Genomic DNA, 23,874 nt, shown 5'->3' on the forward strand with positions numbered 1-23,874 from the left:
GATATGGATACGACAGTCGGATTACCGATCCACGGGAAACTTTTCGACGCCGAAAGACCGCGTCTCCGAGAGGCGGTGACACTTGAGCCACGCTGGAAAACCACGGGAATTACGACTTTGCGGGACTCTCCGCCCCCCGACACCTCGGCTGCAATTAATGGCGGCGGATTACCGCCTGCGAAATTAGAAGACCGAGCGGCCGGAAGTCGCCGAGAGGAAAAAATTCACCGAGCGCAATGGGAATTTCGCGCGAGCGCCGACCTCGTTCCTCGTTCGCGAGCCGTGCGACACCGCCTGAAACTATTTGATCATTCGCAGCATGCACGGTTTACGGAAGAAAAGACTGTAAAAGACTACCCGAGACTTGCATTCCCTTTGTCGCCTTTGCCCGGCGCGGCGCTCCCGTTCCGCGCTAACTTTGGCGCAGTACATTTCGCTGAACTAACTTCGCCGGGAACTTTTCAATCTCGATCGGCTCCGAGATCATTTTAACCCCCTGCACTCCGTTGTAATAATATTTACTAGACGCGCACGTTCATTCTTCGCAGATAACAGTCGGACAGTGTTGACGGAAAATGTAAATTGTTATCTAAATACTTGGTCTGTTCTGATTAGACTGCGGATTACTTGCGTTTATGAGAGAAATGAAATGTAAGTGGAATTCCGAACAGTAGAAAGCTCAATAGAATTTAACAGCGTCGTTTCCAACTTATTCAAATGATTTAAAGGAGAATCAAATTTTTATTTGATTCTGTATAAAGATCCGCTGTCAAATTGTACACAATTTGTGTCTCGATCAAGTTCATTCGTGCTCTATGAAAGCAACTTCGTAATTTCAACAATTGTGAAATGATGCTTCACAATATGATCATTAGGCAGACATTGGTAGGTTTAGAATTAGCCAATTGTTACTTTCATTTAAATTCACTTCACATAATCGAGCGCTGTTGGGTGCATAAGCGCATCAAACAGTATTCAATGCGACGTCGTTCGATAAGCAACATGAAACTGTGTATTCTTTTTGCATCTCAATTTACAAAAAGCTTCTGATGGAGGGAAATATTTACTCTGGTTTGTAAACAGCTGCTGCTGTTTGTAATACATATAAAAAGTTGAACTGGATTTGCCAAACGCAAAAAAGGTTGGATTAAATCGAATTGGATGCTGCAAGAAAATCCTCGTAAAGTCAGAAGACAGCATTGTAATAAAATCGTCGTTTAAAATTGAAAAAATTTGAAGAATAAACCATTAAAAAAGAATCCATTAGTCTCTTGCAGGGGCCACGAATTAATTAGCACACCTAATATATTTACAAGAGAACGGAGCAAGCTAATTAGCATCAACTGTATTAAAGCCGATAAAATGACCCGGTTTAATTACAAAGATGCTACCACATTGAGAATTATTGAATAAATTTCTAAGAATAAAAAACCTGCGAAATATTAGAAGAAATTCAAAGAAATCCAAATTTCTACAGTATCCAAAGTAGAAAATGGCTAAATCCTCGAGGAACAAACAAGGTTGAAATCCGAACAAATCTACTAATGCGAAAACAGTTTCGAGTTGGATACGATGATTTTTAGCGACGCCTCCGAGTCGCCATTCGAGCGCGAAGGGTTTGGGGTTGCTGATGGCGTAAAAATCCTCGGAGTGCTGGGGATTAAGTGATTACCCGATACGATACTTTGGCTAATTAGCTTGCGCTAACTTTGCCGCATAATCGCGGGAGACCGGGAAACAAATGGTAGATCATTCCGAAAAAGCCAGCCTGATTTATCGGACGCGGACGGCCGATCGGATAGGTCGAGACTGATCGCGTTGATTCGCAATCTCGATCCGAATCACGAGTGACGGTGTGTGCAACGGGATTGCAGGGTTTAATCACGGCGATGTTGAACGATAAACAACCTCGGCGGAAGCAACTATCGAAGAGACAACATTCGAAACGGATCCTCCGGTTGATCGTCGCGAAAGTATCACGGGGAGGCTAGACTAAGCTAGCGTTCGTCGAAGTTACCGTGGCTTTTCAACCGTGATTAAAGGTCGAGCGAACTAAAAGTTCTCCATCCGGCACGTATTTGCATACCTTCCAACTTAAACGGCTTCAAGGAGGAGAACAAAGTTAACACTTCGGTAAGTAGTTTACCATTAAACCATAAGTCCGTGTCGGCGGGTCGCTCGCGATTCACACGATCGGCGGACGCTGGTACGCCGCCACAGCACAGATCCGTTAACATCTTGCGGAGGCAAGGCAGACGGCGGCGAACAACAACAACAACAACAACAACAAAAACACGGGCGGTCTAACGGCGATCCTTGGACCCGTGCACGATCCGGTCAAAGTCCACGAGGTCTGCTGCTGCGAGAAGTTCATGGATCGTCGAAGCATATCCAGGCACACAGCACACGGAGTGGAGTCTCACGGTTGATATAGTTCTAGGTGTCACCTAGACCCGGAACATCACGGCGCAGATGGAAACTGCAGTTCGCACTGCACTCGGTGCACTCTCGGGCCGACTCCGGCAGCGTTCGGCTCTCTCGCGGAGGAACTGGTCCACCACTCCACCACCTGCACCCTCACCACCACTAGCCACGAGGTGTCTTCATCCCGGGATCCCGGTGGTCACCGACGCTGTACTGTGAACGAGTATCAACGAACTATCTCCGAGAGAGGATCTCGAGAGAAGACGCGAGAATAGGAACACGGTGATCCTTTGAACCGGCGCTGGGAACCGAGACCGACCCGAAACACCCGAGCAAACCCGCTCCCAGGGACGACCCTTCGTGTGCGCGATCGGCTGTCTGTCCCGGGCTCTACTGACGGCCAGCCGCGCGACCTCCATGGAGGTGGCGGTGCTGGTGCTGGTGCTGGTCCTGCTGCTGCTGTCGGTGCTGCTGCTGCTGCTGGTGGTGCTGCTGCTGCTGGTTCCGTGGTGGTAGAGAGCCGGCGATGGTAGTGGTGGTGGTGGTGGTGGTGACGGTGGTGGGTGGCAGGGGAAGTGGAGGATGGTCCGGCACTCGAGGAAGCCAGGGCATCCACGGCGCCGACGCCTGGTTTCATACCGACCACCAGTCCGGTCGATAACGCCACGGCAACCCCCGGGTCGTTCCGGCTCTTCTCCACCTCTCTCCACACTTTTCTCCCTTTTTCACCTCCTGTCGCTGTTCCCCTAGATTTTCTCCCTCTTCCGTGTGCCCTACACCCTCGTGTCTCTCTCACCCTCCTTCCCGGTTTTCTTCTTCTTTCGAGCTGTCCCCTCGCACCCCCACTCGCCCCGGCACCAGCCTCCCCCAGCTCGATATCCTACTTTCTCTCTTCATCCCGTTCCTCGGAGTCTTTCAGCCTCTCCGACGGATTCTCCTCTCTCGCTCTCTCTCTGAACCTCCTACTCGACCACCCTTCTCTCGCCTTCTCTCATCTCTCCTTCTACTCTCAGACCTCCACCCTCCGCCTACTATACTCCCACACAAACCCCGATGCTACTCGCTGTTGCTGCTGCGCCTTCGCCGCTTTCGGCAGCCAGACTAGAACGAGATCATCCGCGACCAACGAGGACGCAGACGGAGAAAGGAAGACTCTCTCTTTGTCGAAGTTGGCAGCAACAGACAGCACCCTGGCTGGAAAAGGAGGGACGGTCCACGACCTACGCCTGAGGTCCGCGCGGATCCCGCTGTCTCAGCCTGGCCTCGCGATCAATTGCACTTTCAAAGCCGGCCACCGCACTACTCGGCTACCTAGGGCCCCAAGACAGCTGGACCATACTCCGGATTTTCGTGTTTTTGCCAGCGCAAATTGAATACGGAGGAATCGATGCCACCCTCATCTGCCCTCCCACGCGCCGCAGCAAAAATTTTGCCGTTTTCGGTACTGCAGGCTCTGCGATCTTTGTTTTTCCGGGATTTGATACACTCGTATCGAATGTAAGGCCACCTTTGGCAAAATAGTCTAAATAATTAGGCACACATTGTTGCGCAAAATTAATTTTGTATCCGCCAGAAGCTGGAAATCCCATAATTAACATTGATAACAAACGATATTGCTGCATTAAAAATCCAGATAAAACCCACCTATTCTGATAAAAAATGTTTAATTCAATAATTCATACGATTCTTTCACGACCTAAAATTGGAACATGCTGTCAACAACCGTAGAAAAAAAAATGTATCGTACACGTTACAAGCTTTTTAAACCGAACAAGTTCTAGTAAAAAGAATGAACTAACCATCACCACTTTTTTGCAACTAAAATTGCAGGTTTTGTCCGTCCAGTATGTTCGAAACACAATGCAGCAGTAAGCCCGCTCGCTACTTGTCCGATTGTTTTCGACTGCGCCGCCGCTCCGACAAATAAAGCTACCGGATTAGCAAACATCGAAGATACCGTTCCAAGTTAAATTAACGGGAATCGAGTTAGCCTAACTTCTCCTATATCTCGGGATGGAAATCGACTAGCCGCCCTGCTCTCTCTCTTTCTCTCTCTCTCTCTCTCTCTCGCTCAACTCTTCCACTCCTTCTCTTTCTCTCTCGTTCTCGTTGAAGTATCGCGACTTTATTAAGCGTAAAATGTGTTCGAGCTCTTTATGAATCCGTTTCTTCCTTCTCGTTCACGACATTTGCTCGAAGTTAATCGCGATATCTATTTCGGTAAAGATCGAACGGTTTCGATATATTTAGGTGACTTATTTTAGGTGGACCTCACATGAAAGAGATTTCAATACAGGTCGCTATTCTGGATCTTTAACCTCTAGCCTTACGATTTCATTCTGTGGCTTCTTGTGCATTCCCTCTGGATATACAAGCGCATGTAATGACGCTAACAAGGCTATGAATACACTTGCGGATCTTGTGCATTTGTGTCGAAAATGGGGACGAGAAATACGAAACAGTAAATACAAGCGTTTAAAAATATCGTCGCGCTATTTTTAATGTATTGGCCGTGTTCAATAAGGATACATAGCATGATTTATCGGGAATTCAAGACGTTGTTTGCAAAGACTCAACTCGAGTTTAATTCTCACGTGCAGGGTGTAGATGCGCGGATATTACAGCTGCACGTCACACGAGTACGTTAAACGTCACGTATGATAGTGACCTCGCGTCTGATCATTCTGTCAAACTTAACGAGACTAGTTTCAACTTGGATCCATGTGGCGTCGATTTTCTGATAGTTACGTACGTGCATCATCCTTTGGAGATAATGGGTTGCATGGCTAAGGATTTTTTAATGGGTCCATCAACAGCAATAGCTGTTTAATAGTAAAGTATTACATTCTTTTAATCCTACTGCTTGAATATACGCCCATCCATTCAAATAAACCAAATAAAGCCGCTGTAACGGATATTCTCAAAATATGTATCTTGTAATCCTTCTACCGCTTGGACTTACACCCACTCGTATACAGAGTTGGCCATTAATCGATTAATAATAATCAAGATTGTTTGATTAATATGTACGATTAAAAAAGGTAATCGTTGAAAAATCGACGATTGATTCAATCGATTTATGAAGTTAATCGTCAATCGTCGATTTAAAAAAGAAATCATCGAAAAATCGGAGACTGATTCAATCGATTGACGAAGTTAATCGTCAATCGTTGATTAAAAAAAGAAATCATCGAGAAAAACATAAAAGCACGTAAACAGAGTTTCTATTATAGACCAAATGACAATACACCTAAACTCAGTTTACATTTTCTTCAGTATGCATACAGTTTTGATTCCGTATTTCATTTCGAAATTTCAGCAGTTAATCATTAATCAATTATCCGATTGACGATTACAATTGAAAGGAATGTAATCGTTAATTGCGATTAATGATTGAAGTAGAAATTTAACAGTTATTCCCAATTAACGACTAATGAGTATTTAATCGTTAACCGCAATTTTAACGATTAATAAGTATGTAATCATCAACCGCAATTAACGATTAATAAGTATTTAATCGTTAACCGCAATTTTAACGACTAAACTAGGTGGTTAATTGTTAATTGCGATTAACGATTGAAGTAGAAAGTTATTCATCAATCGTTGCTTAAATTTTTGCCCAACTCTGCTCGTATGTCCATAAATGCAAACAATACGGCGTCTAGCGCTCACAATTAAAATAGAAGTGTGATTATAACTTTTGAAATAGTCGGTGGACAATAGATTAAAGGGTCAACGCGCATCCCCCGATTTTCACAAATCCGAAGGAACTCGTCGTCGGGATACAAAGAAGATTTTACAGTGAAAAGAAGCGCGCGACGCATGGTTGCTCGCAACCTCGTGCAAGCCTGACGAGCGTGGAGAGAAGAGGAGAGGGGAGAAGAGAAGAGAGAAGAGGAGAGAGAAGAGAGAGCGTAAGCTTTCGCTCGTTAAGGTCCGTAAATAACGACGGCGTCGAGGACAACGAGGCAATTTCTGGGCGAGTGCTCGCCCACAAGCGTGCTCGTGTTTCGGTAGCTCGTGCTCGGTGATGGAAATTTGAATATGCCACGGATTTTTCCTGTCGTTATGGCATCGAGGTTTCACGAGGCGGGAGTTTCGAATCATCGATACACACATAGATCGCTGGTTACCGTGAGTTTTCACGTTTTATCCTGATTGGTGTTCAAGCTCCGTTTCCCCGAGGATCCCGGCCGGGACAATGCCGTTTGGTGACGTATTTAGCTCGGCCAAGACTCCCATGGGAGTCTCGGCTTAATCGGGGGGTGGGTTTACGAACCATTGAGGATGTCGCTATGCTGCTCGAGATGTTGTATATTTTATCCGCTCGAATTAACGCTAGTTCACGTGTTGCCTTCGTTCAACTCCTACCGAAATTGTTAACAATCTTTCGCCGTTCTATTTTGCTACGCAGCGAGCTCACACGTTATTCAAGTTTCTGAATTTACATAATCGTTAGACTGCAAAGCTTTATGCAAAAGGAAAATAGACAAAAATTCATTTCACCCCTTAATAATTTTGATACATTGAAACCTACAATATTCTCCGATTTCTCTAGTCTTTCATTGTTTTTTATTCCACCTAACTTCTTTATCTTCGTTATGGAAATTTTTTAAAATAAATTGTTACTCGAATATATCTATGTCAAGATAAATTATTATTTCAATGTATCCATTCCAAAATAAATTGTTACTCGAATATATCTATGTCAAGATAAATTATTATTTCAATGTATCCATTCCAAAATAAATTGTTAGTTGAATACCTGAAATGAATTGTTAGTTGATACATTGAAACCTACAATATTCTTCGATTTCTCTAGCCTTTTACTGTTTTTTATTCCACCCAATTTCTTCATCTTCGTTATGAAAATTTTTAAAATAAATTGTTACTCGAATATATCTATTTCAAGATAAATTGTTATTTCAATATATCCATTCCAAAATAAATTGTTAGTTGAATACCTGAAATAAATTGTTAGTTGATATATTAAAACCTACAATATTCTTCGATTTCTCTAGTCTTTTACTGTTTTTTATTCCACCCAATTTCTTCATCTTCGTTATGAAAATTTTAAAAAATAAATTGTTACTCGAATATATCTATTTCAAGATAAATTGTTATTTCAATATATCCATTTCAAAATAAATTGTTAGTTGAATCTATTCGTGTTTTACGCCATTGCACAATTCACTCTACTGATTTGTACAAATGGTTTTCGCTTTTATCGTTTCCATTCAACGCAGTTGAAATAAATATGTTGAAATACGAGATTGGCTGATTTCGTTGAATCCGTTCGAAATCAGATATACAATTTTATCACAGGGTTCTTTTTCAAGATTACCAGAAACCTATTGATAGAAGTTTGAATAATTGTCAGGTACCAGAAGGAGACTTAAAAACGTATTGTTACATAACAATCTTCTTGAACTAATTTGCCGGTAGACAATAATAGCCATTCAGGTCATCTTTAATCGAATAAACACGCCATCTTTTTGCCTCGGATTGTACACGTCCTCGAACGAGTCGTTTGACTCGCACCAGCGCAATATCGGGCAAGCGGGAATTTACAAGGGTAACTACCCACCAAAATGGCTTTTCAACAAACACGCGGAATGTTTTCGGAAATTAATTTGATCAGCACTCGAGCGACCGAACGCGGATATTTGCGCCCGTTTTGTTGCTTTAATAGTTCGACGCCGAGAAGAACCGGAAATAGAATAACTCGTATAAAAACATAGTCGACAGGCGGACTGGAAATTTTTGCGGTTGCGGAATTTTTGCGGAATTATTGGTGGAGGATTAAAAAAAAAAGCGGTGACAGAACATGAATACCAATTAATGGGCCCCGACAATTACAAGAGCCCGCGCAAATTATACTCGCGGGAAATGTCGATATTGAAAGGATGCGAATGGGATTTCAGTTTGCGCGACGTCGAAGTTAATTGGAAACTGAGCGACGAATCTGAAAAAAGATCTGATACCCGATGACGACGCCGAAGGTAACGACGGACAATTTAATGGGAGTTTTTTTTAGCTGGACCGGTGTAAGTAAATACAATTAGAATTTTCACACGTGCCGTGAGCGGATCGCTGATTTTATGTGAATCGTGTGCTGTCCATAAATCCATAAAACTGAATTGCGGATTATTTCGAATTTATACCATGCAAAAATTTATCATGCGCCGAAAGAAACTTTTACTAATTTAATCCTCAAAAAGCGAACGTTCTCGACAATTCTGCGACAATGCCTAGGTTCGTTTAGGCAGTTGTTTGTTAACTGTTTTAACCCTTTGCGCTCGAAACTATTTTAATTGTAGAACTCCGAAATTTTGTCGAATTTAAATGATTTTTTGTGAAATGAATGGCATTAATCGTGCCACACTTAAATTTTTAGCAGTTTATCAAATACAGACAAATGTAACGGTGTGTACACTGTTTTAAATTATGGTATGGTCATTCTTAGTGATCCTGAGTCTCGCCATTCGGATGTTAGCAGTAACCGAACCGTACAAGTTAAATAAAAATTGACAAAGTGATCGAGTGACCCATCTTTTTATCCCGGGCCGTCGGGCGAACGCATCCGAGAAAAACAACCGGTGGAGAAGTAATTAAAGATAATTAACTCTCGACCCTCGAGTGCCAGTCTTACATCGGCGACCCGATATCAGAAATCGATCGGCACTCCGGCGACCCCGTCCGGCGAACTTTCGAAAGAACTTTTCGGTGGATCCTATTTATTAATCCCAGCGTTTTTTCCGGAAGGAGATAGACAGAGCTAAAAACTGCGGGGCCAAGCGATAAAACGCAGTCAGATTCCTCGAGCATCGATTCATCTCTATCAGTCCGGACAAACAAATGCCCACCGACGGAGCGGGAAATTTAAAAAAATCTCTTGGCCCGTAAGCCGGTTGCACAGCTCGGCTTTCAAGGCGGTCGATCGATTCCCGTCGCAGTTAATTAGATCCCCTCAATCCCGTGCAATCCAAGAGAATACGGATCCTTCGCCTCACGGACAAATAGATCGAATTTTCTCAGCCGACACAGGAGTAACCGTAACTTATGAAGCAACCGGGACCACCACCGGGGGAAAAATGGAACGAACCGGGGAAAAGAAAGAGGAAATTGGCTGTTCCTTGTTTGCCCGCCAAGGAAGCAGTCCGTTAATTAAGCAGGTGTATCCGAGCGCAGTTATTGGCAAACAAATTTTCGTCGGGGAATAAAACGTTCCACGGAGACCGTTTAAACAGACGCAGCTGACGCAACCGATTGAAACAATCAAATTTTTCAATCGACGTTGATAATACTGTATCTTCTGTGTGTCTATGAAATTTCAATGCGAAAACCGACATGATAACAAAGTTACGAACGATTTTGTACTATAATCACTGCCTTTCGAAATAATAGAACGATTAAAATAATTTAAGAACGCCGACGTATTATCGCCAGCTGATTAAAACGATTAAAGTAAGAATGAAATGTGCAAATGCAGTATATACCTGCTAGAAAAACAATGTTTTGAAAAATTGTTAAACTTCCTAAGTGTTCAAATGAAAAAACAATTGTTTCTTGTATATTCAACTACTTTGGGTAGAAAACATTCTTGAGCTGCTACAAGTCTCTGGAAAATTACACGGAAGTCGCATAAACGTCGTGACTTACCGTTCTCCGGCTTCCTGAACTTCCGGTTCTCAGAAGATCCACTCGTGCGACGAATCAAATCGAGTAAAAATCTCGGAGATCGTACGCGAACGTGTGGAAACGGATGGATCACTGCTGTCAAGTGTCACGATGACTTACGAAGGGACCATGTGGTCGAAGCAACGAGCGAAACACGACTGATGACTCCCTCGTGGTGCGAAATTTGCATACACCTGAGCGGCCAGGTAGAATCGCAAACAAGAACACCTTGTTTATCAGATTTACCTGAATACTAGAAATTATACGAAACCATATATAATTCTACGATTTTCAAAGTATGTCGCATCTTATAAAATTTCATTTAAACGTTGTTGTAGTTTAAAAAATGGGAAAACACGTCGAGGTGGGGGATGCGCGCGCATTTGCGTTCCGGAAGAAAGATGGCAACGCACACGTGGTGGCATTTTACCCGGCGAGACGCACACGATGATCAATTTTGTTTATAACTTATGTTTTACTATTTTCAGGCACGGTGAAAATCACGAAATTTCGTAATCGAAAGCAACTGTATCGCGACGCGGTGAGAATTTCCAAGGCGGTGCGGTGATGCAGCTAGCTGTTTGATCGCGTTTTCTAAAATCTCACGGTGAAAAGGCCGTAAAGGATCGATAGATCTAATCGCGGAATTTAATCGAGCTCGGGGACGGAAGTGCCGGATACGGTTCGAAAGAGTGGACGGCGACTCGCGCGATCCGATTCAACGAAATCGCGATCTATTTTCCGTTCGCCTCGACAGGACCGTGTTTGAACGGAAAACACGGTAAGCGCAAAATCAATATCTCGCGGGTCCGGTGCTCCTTTGAGCCACTCTACACGACGCGAAGTGCAAACTCCTTTGGCTGGAGGAGGGAAATAATCGTTTCTACTTCTTAACTGCTTCGATTTTCAAGTTTTCCAACCGCCGACCGCGCAAACATATGAACTCGCATTTCAACGTTTGCCGTCGGCGAATTTCGAAATTTCTACTTTCCGCAAACACGGTGGGCCGCGCCATTCTGATAAAAAAGTCTAAAATCGTATATTCGTACAAAAATGTCTGGGTCTTAAATAATGGCCTTTGATAAGGTTTTCTTCGGATTACTCGGCTAAGAAAATTAGGTGGAAAATGGTTTAAATCAATTCCAGAGAAATGTTCCTTAACGCTAAACCTACCAAGCACAAGTGTTTCACAAGTATTCTTAAAAATGACAAAATTCGATTAATCCTACTTACTTCAAAAATAAAAAAAATGTTTTAGATAGGTCTTAAATAATGGCCTTCCATAAGGTTTTCCTCGGATTACTCGACTAAAAATTTTAGGTGGAAAATGCTTTAAATCAATTCCAGAGAAATGTCCCTTCATGCTAAACCTACCAAGCACAAGTGTTCGGCAAGTATTCATAAAAATGACAAGATTGCATTAATCACACTTACACTAACGAGCATAACTGATTCAACACATTTTAGATCAGAATAACTATTTTATGAATGGACCAAACGACTTATGTAAGGCTAGAAGCATTAGTTTAGTAAATGACGTCTAAAAAATATTTTGAAAAATGCATTTGGTCGGAATTGTGAGAAACAATATTAAAAATTGATTTTTACAACTTTTTGAGCTGGACCAATAACGAAAATTTAAAAGATGTGTCTGGTCAACTGGTATAAATTATATAAGCTGTGAAAATTTCATTGAAATTAGTTAATTGGTTTGCGAATTATAAACGATCAAAAGTGATAATTTGTAATGTACCATAAAGTGGAAAGTTTTACCATTTTTGATCGTTTATAATTCGTAAACCAATTAACCAATTTCAATGAAATTTTCAGAGCGTATATAATTTATATCAGTTGACAAAACACATTTTTTAAATTTTTGTTATTGGGCCAGCTGAAAAAAGTTGTAAAAACCAATTTTTACTATTTTTTTCGCAATTCCGACCAAATGGCTGACCAAATTGTTCAAAATATTTTTTAGACGTCATTTACTAAACTAATTCTTCCAGCCTTACAGAGAAATTGAAGTCGTTTGGTCCATTAATAAAAAAGTTATTCTGATTTAAAGTGTGTGGAATCAGTTATGCTCGTTAGTGTACTTCAAAAATGGAAAAAATGTATTGACAGGTCTTAAATAATGGCCGGTTATAAGGTTCTCTTCGGATTACTCGGCTAAGAATTTTTAGTGCAAAATGCTTTAAGTCAATTCCAGAGAAATGTTCCTTAACTAACCTAATCCTACCAAACACAAGTGTTTGGCAAGTATTTATAAAAATGACAAGCTTGGATTAATTCCACTTATTTTACAGAGACGACACACGAATGCCGTGACACCATAAACCGATGGCAGTCTGAGCGTTTGAGTTGTCTCGCGTCCTCTCATCCTTCCACGCGTTCTCCTCCACACTTTGTCTTCGGCTGGACAGTTACACCGACACCCACTCGTCCGGGACTCGGGGTGAGCCTTGGATGAACCGATCCCAGGACCCAGAAGCCTCCGGGGCTTCTAAAAATAGAGAAGTTTCACATCCACCCGCTTCTGGTCAACAAACCGATGCCTTTCCCGGTTATTACCGGGATAAAATTGCGCCGGCGAGAACCAAAGATAGTAGAGAGGTCGGGGTCTTGTCTTGGCGAATCGATCGGCCCCGAATCGACGATTAGAAGCGGTATTATTGGCGCCGGAATTGGATCGGAACACGTTTTACGTATCCGATCGACTCGCTGGATAAGCGGTAATAGCGTGCCAGATTATGCCGCAGATTCGCCGCGATATTTCGCGGGGAACGTGCGATCAGCTGTGAGCATGTATCGAGCATCATCTGCAATTTAACCGTTTATTTGTTTCGCCATTAGCTATTTTAGTTGGTCCAGTTGCACGTATGTATTACCAAGTTGATCGTGCATATGCTAAGCTCCGATCGTTTGCAATGTAACAGTACCTTGTAGCTTTGTTGATTTTTCTGAAGGTTCGAAAAAAATGAACTCGATACGCATGTCCTTGATTTTTACATCTTTTACTGTTCCATCGTGTTGTGCTTCTTGTTTCGATGGTCGCTCGGCCAGGACAGGTTTGACCAGCTCCGAGAGTGATCGAATCGAACATCGGTTCCGTGGTTTCGTTTTGGGTTAGGCTAGCTGTGGACCACTTTGGGTTACCTTCGCGCGATTAATACTTGCGTTGCACTGTTCTAGAAATTGTTGTGTACGAATTCCGTGAATTGAACTGACATGTTGTCGATAGCCGTTCTCAATTTCTCAATTGCGATAAATTGTTTGAATTAATTTCGCGTGTATTTGCATTCCTGCCGATGAAGTAATTTGAAGTAGAAGTTCACACTAATACGTGCGAATAGTTGAACAACTTCTCACAGTCTTTATAATTTTGTTATTGTTTCGACAGGAGGTGTGGCACGTGTCACAGTGATTCCTTCGGTAGTTCTAGTGTTAATGATCCGATCAAACCGGAAGAACCTGAAGCGAAGGACTCGGACCTTCCGCCTCGTCGAAAGGTAGCAGGTGTCAGGCAGAACTCGAATCGTAGAGGTGTTCACGATCCAGTCCCTGGGGTACCTGTCACCGATCACCCGTGTTTCCGTTTGTCGGAGCACCGTCGATACGTTTCCGGAAACTATATCGAGCGGATAACGATCCGCGGCTTATCGCGGCTGTTACGATTACATGCGAATGGCCTTGGATCAATGCAGTTCGCCTGCCATTACGGATGTGCATACGTTTCTCCTTAACGCGTCCCCTACCCGCGCTGTGTCATATTGAAACTTTTACACTCAACTATGTATTTTCAAGAAGAACATCTTGTGGTGGTCACAAGTTTTATTTAGACAGATGTGTGTTCTCCAATACTTCAGTGTGTCCCTTGATTTCTTAAATGAACCGAGATGGACGTGTAGCCTGCTGTGTGACAAATCGAATAAATTGCAATAACATTGACTTTGTCATTTATTGACTGTCATAGTAAAATGATACAAGTCGGTGTTCGAGTGACACGTATGAGTAAGAATGGTTATTATAAAATTAATGGCATGGAGCATCAATTTGTTACAGCCGAAATTAATTGGATCATAGCGTAAGATGAGAACTTCATTATCCGGTAACTAACAATTAGCATTGATAATGCTGGTCCCCTCTATGAACGAAATATTGTAAACGAAACTCGTGTGAAGCACACGAAATACGCGCGGCATACAACGTGTTAATGTTGATAATTATGTGTGATTAACTATGAGACCTAATGATTTGTACACCTAATAGTAAGACGATGTCTCTAAAATGACCAAGATCTTGAATCTTCCATTCAAATCTTGAAAATAGATCAATATTGTTGTTAACCCTTTGCACCATAACATCGAGTCAGACTGTTGATGAAAATTTCGAACGGGCCCTACCAAATATGTGTGTTTAAAAACTGGCAAACAATGCATCGTAGGCACATCAACATTTCGGAATAACAGCTTGTTAACAAATATTTCGATCAGCAAGCTTGTAAAGCTGTTTGCGCGTATCCTAAACGACGCGCCCGCTAAAGAGATAGTCCTTCTTCCCTAAGAAGCTTTCAGCGCAAGTTTTCAGAAAATCGGCGGCAGTGTTCCTGGTCGAGCAACGCGTTAACCAAAAAGTGGAAGGAGTTGTCGGTTGGAGGGTTTATCTAAAGCCGTCCGCGAAGTTCCCGCGGACTTTGACTCGTCTATCTGAATAAGATAATAGTAACTCTTGGTTTAGAGCTTATCCGGGGAGCGGCGTTTACCAGGCACACTCGAGGAGCCGCATAAAGGTGTAGCGGCCGGATCAATGCAGATTGCTTTAGAAACGCCTGGAAGGAACGCCTCTCGTCTTCAGTGACGCATAGTTGACTGCTCTTATCGGTGGGGCCGCCTGCAGGTGAAGAAGGAAAGCATCCGTCGACATCGATGACGGAGCCACGATTTCGCGAAATTGCCTGGCGTTTGACTGATCGGAATGCTGGACTCCTCCAATTCCCTTCTGTCATTTTGATTGCCGGCATATAACGTTCGCAGGAACGATTCAATTAACTGCTTGTCCCGTCGAGGCAGAACGCGATCTCGCTCGGAAAAGACGGGCAATTTCAATCTATTCGATGGGGACATGCAAGGCCGGGTTTCTTGCGACCCAGTCACGTTTCCCGTACCCTGGTCTTCGTCGCTGTCCTGCAAATTGATCGCAAATATACGAAATTCTCCGATGAAAAAGCGTTCTGATTTGAAACGGGGACTTTTTGGCTGACTCCAGCGTGCTGCTCTGCTAGCGAGTACTTTCCAAATTTTTGGAAAAGTCCCAGTGTACGGAAGATTGAAGCTTCGGATGTTAGCATTGCCGGAAAAATTGGCAGGGACTCGTAGAAATCGCGATCCATCGAAACCTTGCAAAAACCCTTGTGCGCCGGCCGGTGTTTCTTGTAGAATCGATCTTAACCTATTTTTTCGTGGCGACCTGAATTTCGGATGTCTGCAAACTTCGCCCCCCCCCCCCCGCGCACTGCAGCCTTCCCTGTCCTGTGTAACTGCCCGATATCTCGAAACACTTGAATACTCGAGCTTCCCATTCGATGTGCTCCCGAAAGTCTCGAGAACTCGACCGTCAGCACATAGGAAGATGTGTCCACCGATCGCGAAACTCTCCCTAGCCTGCTGTATTTATTAAACGCATTAAACAATTGTAATACTTCCGCGTTATCCGGAGGAACATCGTCGAAATCGATCTGGGCACGAGGCGTGATTCCTTTTTTCTGTAGAAATACTCGCTTTATAACTAACGAGCATTCACGATGCATTAAATATTCAGCAGCCGGGCTGATGAATATGCATGGCCCACCATTCGATAGAATAATATACTCCACTTTCATAGCGTGACTCGTACTTTGCACGAAGATATTATTTCCATGAATTTTCATTGAATTTTAATGTAAATAGCCACTCGGCTCGAACGGCTCTGTAATGGAAACTATTGGATGTACCAAGCCGCCGAGAGACCTGTACGGAAAGTAAGTACAGTCAACAAATATTATTGCTCGAGTGTCTGTCGAGTTTGTTTGTTTATTCAAGAGTCACGGACTCCGGTTTGAGACAATCGGATTGCACTGACGCATCGGTTTGCTTGTTCAACGGGCCCAAGATGCGCCGTTAATTGTTTCCAGTGGGATTCGAGGCTGATGATTGAGGAAGAGGATGCAAATAATCGGTACAGTGTTAAGACCGTACAGATTCTAATAAAATTCGGCTCACACATAGACGCCACAAGAAAGATCAACTTGCAGAGAAGAATTACGCGTGAATCGCATGTAACCAGTATTCTAAAAAGCTCGTAGAACGCGTCGAACTGGAGCAAGACGCTTCCGAGTAAATTGCCGAGGCCACAACAGCGAAAATAAACGAATCGCAGGAAAGTTTTCGGCGGTACCGTCGCGTAGTCCATTTCAGCACTGTCTCGCCGCTCGGAAGCTAATCGAGGGAGCAGCGCCTCTAAAATCATCAGGTCTTCGGGAGAGTATCTCATTCTCTTTTCCTAAAACCGTGAAACTGCTTCGTGATTCATCGTTCTCGGAGCTCGTCGAAACTCTGGCGGCCTTCCCAGCGGAGTTTACGACGGCCAATCTCCTGCTTTGGAAATCCACACCGGGAACTGGGATGGTTCTTCGCCTTTTTTTCCCCCTTCCATTCTCGCCGCGGAGCAGAAGGAAACGGACAGTGCCTGGAGAAACGGAGACAGAGAGGAAGGAAGAGAGGAAGAGAAAAGAGAGGAGGAGAGAAGGGTAGCGGAAAAAGCAAGCCTGGAGGAGAGCAAAACTACACTTGCCCCAATCCTGGATCCCCCTTAACCTCACGAAACGCCGGTGAAAACGATAGCTCACTCCCTTCTGCCTTTCGACCAGGATCGTTTCTTCCTCTTTATCGGCCTGCTCGCATCTTACAGTGCTCGGATCGAAGGATTTAGTGACATTTTGCATTCCTAAGTCTTCGTCGATCTCCAAATGAAATTTTACAATTGACATTTTCCGCCAGAAATTAAAATATAAAATTGCAATGGGTAAAAATCGAAGGACACATCTTTTCTAGCACTGTCTTCAAAGAACATGTGTTAAGTACAACACACTGTAATCTCTCTAACTTTCTGCTTAAGTGTGATTCGAAGTAATAACTGCTCCGCGAGATCGAGACGTTTCTATGATTTTATTTCCCGACAACTGCGGTTTCGGAATGGGGACTATAATTACTCGAAACCCTATAATTTGAAGAAGGAATGCAGTCCGCCGTGCTTCATCCTCGTTTGCATCGAAGGTGTCCCGTTAACTTGGTCTTATGGCATGCCGAGGACGTGTAACACCGACACAGAAAAGGACTTGTCGTGCGACGACGCGTCGCAGGAAACTCTACGAGGTTGTTGTTCATTTTCTGCAGTTTTGGCGGGGACACTGATTACCATCGCGCGTATACCGCACTCATCTGGCGAAGGCTAGCCAGTTCTAAAGTAAAATCCGTCGAAAACATACCCTGTCCTAGTTGCGGCGAGTAATTCGATGAAGACAGTTGCCTGTTTCGTCGCACCGTTCATCCTCTATGGTGCTCCTCGTACCTCGTGCCCCGTTAATTGTTTCATTTTGTGCTGTACTCCTGAGTGACACGGTGCACGGGGAAACCTGACCCAGTGGCACCAATCTTCTCGACGATCTGAGGTAATTTTGCCGACTTCTTTCTTCAGCAGAGAAAAACGCTTGCATCTTTTTGCAACGTCTCGGTAGACGAATCTCTATAAAACTTGCTGTTCAATTTTCAACCAGTTTCGAAAGAGCATGGACACGATTATTCTTTTTGTTCTTTCTTGATTGTGTGTGCAAAATTTGTGTTCCGCAAAGTCATTCCGTCAATTCTTCCCTTTTTAAAAAAAACACTATACATACAAGTATTATCATACAGACTTGGATCGTATACAGAAAGGGGAAGAGAAGTTGTCGCAGAATTGTCGTGAAGCTAAAAGTTCAGCACGGAATTCGTAATCGAAACGCGGGACGATCGATCGGCCCAACTTCCGTCAATTTTTTCTCCTCTCTCCCCAGGCACGTCGACGCGAACGAAAGTTCTCGGACAAATATGAGAGAGGGTGAGCGCAACCGTGAAGCGGAGGAAGCCGAAGAAACAATTTCGAACAAGTGCTCGCGGAAGTTCCGCGTCAGGGCCGGTAGCTGCCGTAAAATATCGAACCGAGGGAGAACGACACTCCGCGACGTTTAAAATGAGAGTGGCTCGAACGATTCCGGCTGAAAGTCGCGCGTGAATTCGCGACAGCCGCGAAGAATCCGCGCGAAAACGAGAGGACGAGGACGGGGCATCGCTCATCGCTCGATAGAATAATCCTAGGAAAATATTCTGCCGAAGGCGTCCCATATTCGGGAAAACTAGTCTGGGCCAGTTTCGCTACTAAACGGCAGGTATTTATATGTATTAACACGTTTGCTACCATCGTCACACATTTATGCACTCAATACGTATTATTTACACTAACGCGCATAACTGATTCAACACACTTTCAATCAGAATAACTTCTTTATGAATGGACCAAACGGCTTCAATTTCTCTGTAAGGCTAGAAGAATTAGTTTAGTAAATGACGTCTAAAAAATATTTTGAAAAAAAGCATTTGGTCGGAATTGCGAAAAAAAATAGTAAAAATTGATTTTTACTACATTTTTAGCTGGGCCAATAACGAAAATTTAAAAGATGTGTTTGTTCAACTCGTATAAATTATATACGCTCTGAAAATTTCATTGAAATTGGTTAATTGGTTTACGAGCTATAAACGATCAAAAGTGGTAAAAAAGCCGAAAATCTTGAAAAATTGCAATTTTTACCAATTTTGATCGTTTATAGCTCGTAAACCAATTTCAATGAAATTTTCAGAGCGTATATAATTTATACGAGTTGAACAAACACATCTTTTAAATTTTCGTTATTGGCCCAGCTAAAAAAGTAGCAAAAATCAATTTTATACAATTTTTTTCACAATTCCAACCAAATGCATTTTTTCAAAATTTTTAGACGTCATTTACTAAACTAATTCTTCTAGCCTTACAGAGAAATTGAAGTCGTTTGGTCCATTCATAAAAAAGTTATTCTGATTTAAAGTATGTTGAATCAGTTATGCTCCTTACTGTATGTTACTTATATACATGCATCTTTTCGGAGGCGGCGCAAAATTGAAAATTTTTCAAATGATAGATGTTAACTTCGAAATCAGTAGGTGAAAAGAGAAGGTACATACATTAATATGTGAAAGCATGTAGAAGAATTTAAAGATTTTCGTAATTTCCAGTGTCGAAAATTTTCAATTTTGCGCCGCCTCCGAAAAGATTTTATTGTATTGTATTTAAGTTCGTGTGTATTCACATAAATTAAATAGAAATTATTTCATACTTTCCAGAGCGTTTTTTCGAAGTCGGTTTAATGTTTTTTTATAAAATTTTTGAATGATCTATTCTCTGTCGCAATAAATTCACGAACTCTCCTTAATTTTCAGCAGTCTCCACCAGGCTCCCTCTTATGTAGAAGAGCGAAAGCGGGTCTGGTCCATGCCATTTATTTTAACCGACGTGGAATTTGCACAGGGATCAATGTCTCCAACAATTTCGCCAGTGCTCGTGTTGTCGGTGCTGCTGCTCTCGCCGGTGGCGACCGAGGACGCGATAGATCCCTTTGCACTGATACGAGAAACGCTCAAATATTGGCGCAGAATCTACAAGATGTACCAGGAGGAGGTGGCTCTCGGCTACTGCTGGGCCGAGTATTTCTTGCGGTTAGGCCAGACCGCGAGGAACCCGCCATCGGCGCAATCTGCATCACCGAATGTTGCCAATTTTCAAATTAATCGGGGAAACTTGTTTGCTTCGACGCGGAGCAAACGGTCCCGCGAACTAATCGACCCTGAAAACGATAATGGGACCAAAATCGACTTGGGAAGAACGGCAACGCTCTTACGCAATGAACATCGTGAGAACCAATGGGATACTAGATCCGTGAAATGTCTCGCAGCTAATCGTTCTCGAAGAAACATTTCAAACCCGCCGTGCAAGTTCGAAGTTACAAAGTTCTCTGAAAAGGACGAAAAGGACGTTTCCGCCCGAAATCCTCAGGCTCTCGGTACCAGCTTCGAGTCGCTCGAAGAAAAGAACCATCGACTCTCTACCGTTTTAGCTTCGCTGACCGCGACCCAACGAATTACGGTCGTTACCAGCGGAAATTCTCCTGTTCAAAGTCTTTTCATTTCGACGAAGTCTCGCGAAGTCACGGATCAACGTTCCCGGGATCTTGCGGAACAAGATGGCGCCGATGGGCCATCACCTTCGGTGAAGCGGGTCGTCGAAACTCCGTCTGTTCTTGAATTTAAAGGAACGGAGGCGGAAGGCGGGCCCGAACTCGGATGGAAATTGAAGGGTCCCGAAGCGGACACGCGTCGTAAAGTTTTACGCTCGCGAGGGAGCGATGGCACTTCCGGTTTCGCGTTTTCACTCGCGCGTTCTCGCCCGGGAGGCCTGGAATCGGTGCTTTCCCCTCGGAGGGTCGTGTTCGTCGGTGATTCGCGATTTAAGGGCCGTAATGCGATGAGAAAGCTCGACGATGAGGAGGGGCCGGAGGATTTCCGGCGCGAGAGAACGGGAGAAGAGTTGAACGTCAAATCCTGGGGAGAGAGAGCGCCGAGGATGCTGAGAAAGAGACAGCGGAAGCTCTTTCTCGAATGTACATCGAAAAACCAAGGATTTCAGAGACGTTCCCTTGCGTTCGAGCATGAAACGCCGATTTCGAAGCGTAAGACTCATAAAGAAAGGAGGATGAGGAATGGAAATGGAAGCTGGAGAACGAGAAATGATTTTGGATATGTTTTAGAGGCGAAAAATAGCTTTTCTATGAAGAAGAAAGGTTTTTGGCCAAGGGAAAGGTTAATGAACACAGGGGGAGACAATTGGGAGAGTTTGAAACAATTATTGAAGAAGAACAATCGATATCGAATCGGAGCAGAGGGAAGTAGAAACCCTGTTAGGTATCCCTTGCAAGCTCCCTCGTTACTTGCCGTCACCCGGCAACGATTTATGGGGGATTATGGCAGCCCAACGAGTGGAACGAGTCGCAATTCGATACAGAGTCAATCGTTGGGGGATCAAGGTCGACGGTCCTTGAGTAGCTTCATCGTGGCACGTGGCCTTGTCAGAATGTCCGGGATTCTTTATGATCTCCGCACGGTGTTTATGGCGTTTTTAAGAGTGCTGAGGATGATGGTGCGACTGGGATGGGACGTCGTGGACTATATAGACACTAATATGGCGCTGGCTTGCACCAAGGACTATTTGATGGGGAAAGCTATCGAGTGGATCGATTCGTGAAACCTTGGACATTTTTCAATTAGAATTTCCTCTCTAAAAGCTCAAATTAAAGTCTGACGATGTTGTTTACACGTTGTTTCTTACTGTTATAATCATCATACATCATCAAATATTCCGCTGCCTTTTTCTACTGATATATTACACTAAAATAATTTAATAATGGCGCTTTTTACACGCCAGAGAAGTTGAGCGATATCTTCCACCGTTTTCCTATGCATTTCTGAATTAAAATAACGTTTTCGGTGTCGACCATTCAATGAACCCGACGACAGAAACGCTGAGAACGACTCGCCAGCAATGATTTATCGATCCAAGGTCTTGAAAGCGTCGTAAAACCGTCTTAACGGTGGCAGTAATCGTTAGCCTAACTTCGGTAGCCAAGGCTCGCCTGTTTCTGACGTCGAGATCCATCGATCGTCGCCTAGCGGATCGATATTGAACAAGTAAATTCAAAATTCAGCTTTTTATGAAGCCAAACGTCGTTCGAGGGGATTCGGCTACCACGAGAGAGGTAAGAATTTACGAACCTATGGTTTAGGGGGTTACAATTAAGAACATCGATCGGACCCCAGAAACAGGTGTTCGTTGTAGTCGATAGCAAGCATCGCGAATGAATTTTTGATGCCACCTGTTGCTGGCACCGGGTCCCCCTTTCTCTCTCACTCTCTCTCAGCATCAGTACTTCTCGAGTTCTCCGGGAGAATATCTGCTACTGAGAACGAAGCTGCGTCGATACAAGGGTTGGAGAAGCGATCTCGATTCCCTGATGAATTTCACGGAAATTTTCGGCCTCTGCTATCCGAAGAAAAACGTGTCAATGAAGTATTTATGTCGTTTACGAAACCTTTCGTCACTCGTGAAATGCCTAATTTACAGCACGCAATATGTATAGTCATTAATAGACCGCGCGAATCTTTATGTAAAATAAAAACTTCCTGTCTGAATTGCAACAAATTGGTCTGAAATAGAAATTTATTTTCTTTCTTAATATGTTTAATAGGTTGAAAATAATATAACAGTATTTTTAAATTCTTCTTACGTTTTTAATGTTTTAAATTACACCTACTCGTATTTGTTATAAATGCATAAAATCCGCTGTCCAGTCATTAATTAATCCTCGTCAAACCCTATTTCCCCAACTTGAGTCCTTTGATATCAAATCAACACCGAAGTAAGCGATTCAAGTGTCAAGCTTATTAACACCTTAAAATCGAAGGTAAACGCTGATTTTTGTAAGTTGTCAACGAGAACTGATCCCCCAAAGAATGACCACCTGTAGCTGAACACCGTACACACACACCTACATCGAGATACATGGAGTATTTGTACTTCTAAAGTTTCAGTAAACTGTTCCACACAAAACTTACTTTATTATATCGCAAAGAGCCTAAAGCCATAACTCTCGCAAGAGTGGAGCAGGCTCGAGCAACTAGCTTCGGAATGGAACCCGAACGGGATTTTTCCTGTTATCCATTCGTTCACGATGTTCTCCCTGTTATAGATCTGCCAGTGTTCTGATTATACACTTCTCAGAAAAATAGGGAACACAAACACGTATTTGTATACGACAACGCAACTGTGCAAATTTAAGATCTTTTAACACACGTTCCGTGCCACGTGTACCACCGATGGTACACATTAAACTATCCAATAAGGCCTCTGGTAGGGCTGCTAGATCTTCTATATTTGACATGAGTCTTCTATATTTGAACTTGATCTCCTATATCATATTTGAATTTCCAAAAATCTTTGTTTGAATAAAAAAATTTTAAATGTGCTGTGTACCTCTTTTACTTGAACTCCTATATTTTGAGCCTATCTCATATACATATCCATAATTGCAGTTTTCACTACTTCTTCTATATTTGGATAAAACATTTCTGGCAGCCCTAGCCTCTGATGATACTCGTGGTACACTCCGAAATATTTATTTAATGCGCTAAAAACATATTTTATAACAAGTTTAACACTGTGGAATATCTCTCCACCAAAAGACTGGGGCGTTATAAAAAATTGCAGTATGGAACAAAACACATAGTAAGTTAGAGTTGCCAGAAATGTTTTAACCAAATATAGAAGAAGTAACTGCAATTATGTATATATGAGTTATGTATATATGAAATATAGGAGTTCAAGTAAAAGAGGTACACAGCACATTTTAAACTTTTTTATTCAAACAAAGATGATTTTTTATTCAAATATGATATAGGAGATCAAGTTCAAATATAGAAGACTCACACATATGAAATATAGAAGATCTGGCAACTCTACTGTAAGTTTGTTTAATTGTCGAGCAAAAGCGGCTCGGCGCGGCACGTGTTAACCAGAAACAACATTCTATTTCTCTATCAGTCGTCGTCGAAAGTGTTG

The 23,874-nt window shown here is 43.0% G+C and overlaps 2 protein-coding genes across 4 annotated transcripts in view; one reads left to right on the forward strand and one right to left on the reverse strand.

Moving 5' to 3' along the window:
- The window catches only part of LOC143209172 (neuroligin-1), a 63,953-nt gene extending 53,686 nt beyond the window's left edge, over nt 1-10,267 (reverse strand). Inside the window, exon 1 of one of the 3 annotated variants that reach the window (XM_076424505.1) lies at nt 10,087-10,267. The gene's annotated coding sequence lies outside the window, so the exon portion shown is untranslated. Of the gene's footprint in view, nt 1-2,086; nt 3,237-10,086 lie in introns of those variants that run through there. The other 2 variants (XM_076424503.1, XM_076424504.1) reach the window with 2 other exon arrangements.
- Nucleotides 10,268-19,377: 9,110 nt separating this feature from the next.
- On the forward strand, nt 19,378-23,290 carry LOC143208824 (uncharacterized). Its single transcript, XM_076423668.1, has one exon. It carries the CDS (start codon nt 19,699-19,701, stop codon nt 21,502-21,504), a length of 1,806 nt encoding a protein of 601 aa, XP_076279783.1. The 5' UTR covers nt 19,378-19,698; the 3' UTR covers nt 21,505-23,290.
- The last annotated feature ends 584 nt before the right edge of the window (nt 23,291-23,874 follow it).

Source organism: Lasioglossum baleicum, chromosome 5 (assembly GCF_051020765.1).
Source record: "Lasioglossum baleicum chromosome 5, iyLasBale1, whole genome shotgun sequence".
Taxonomy (NCBI): Eukaryota; Metazoa; Arthropoda; class Insecta; order Hymenoptera; family Halictidae; genus Lasioglossum; species Lasioglossum baleicum.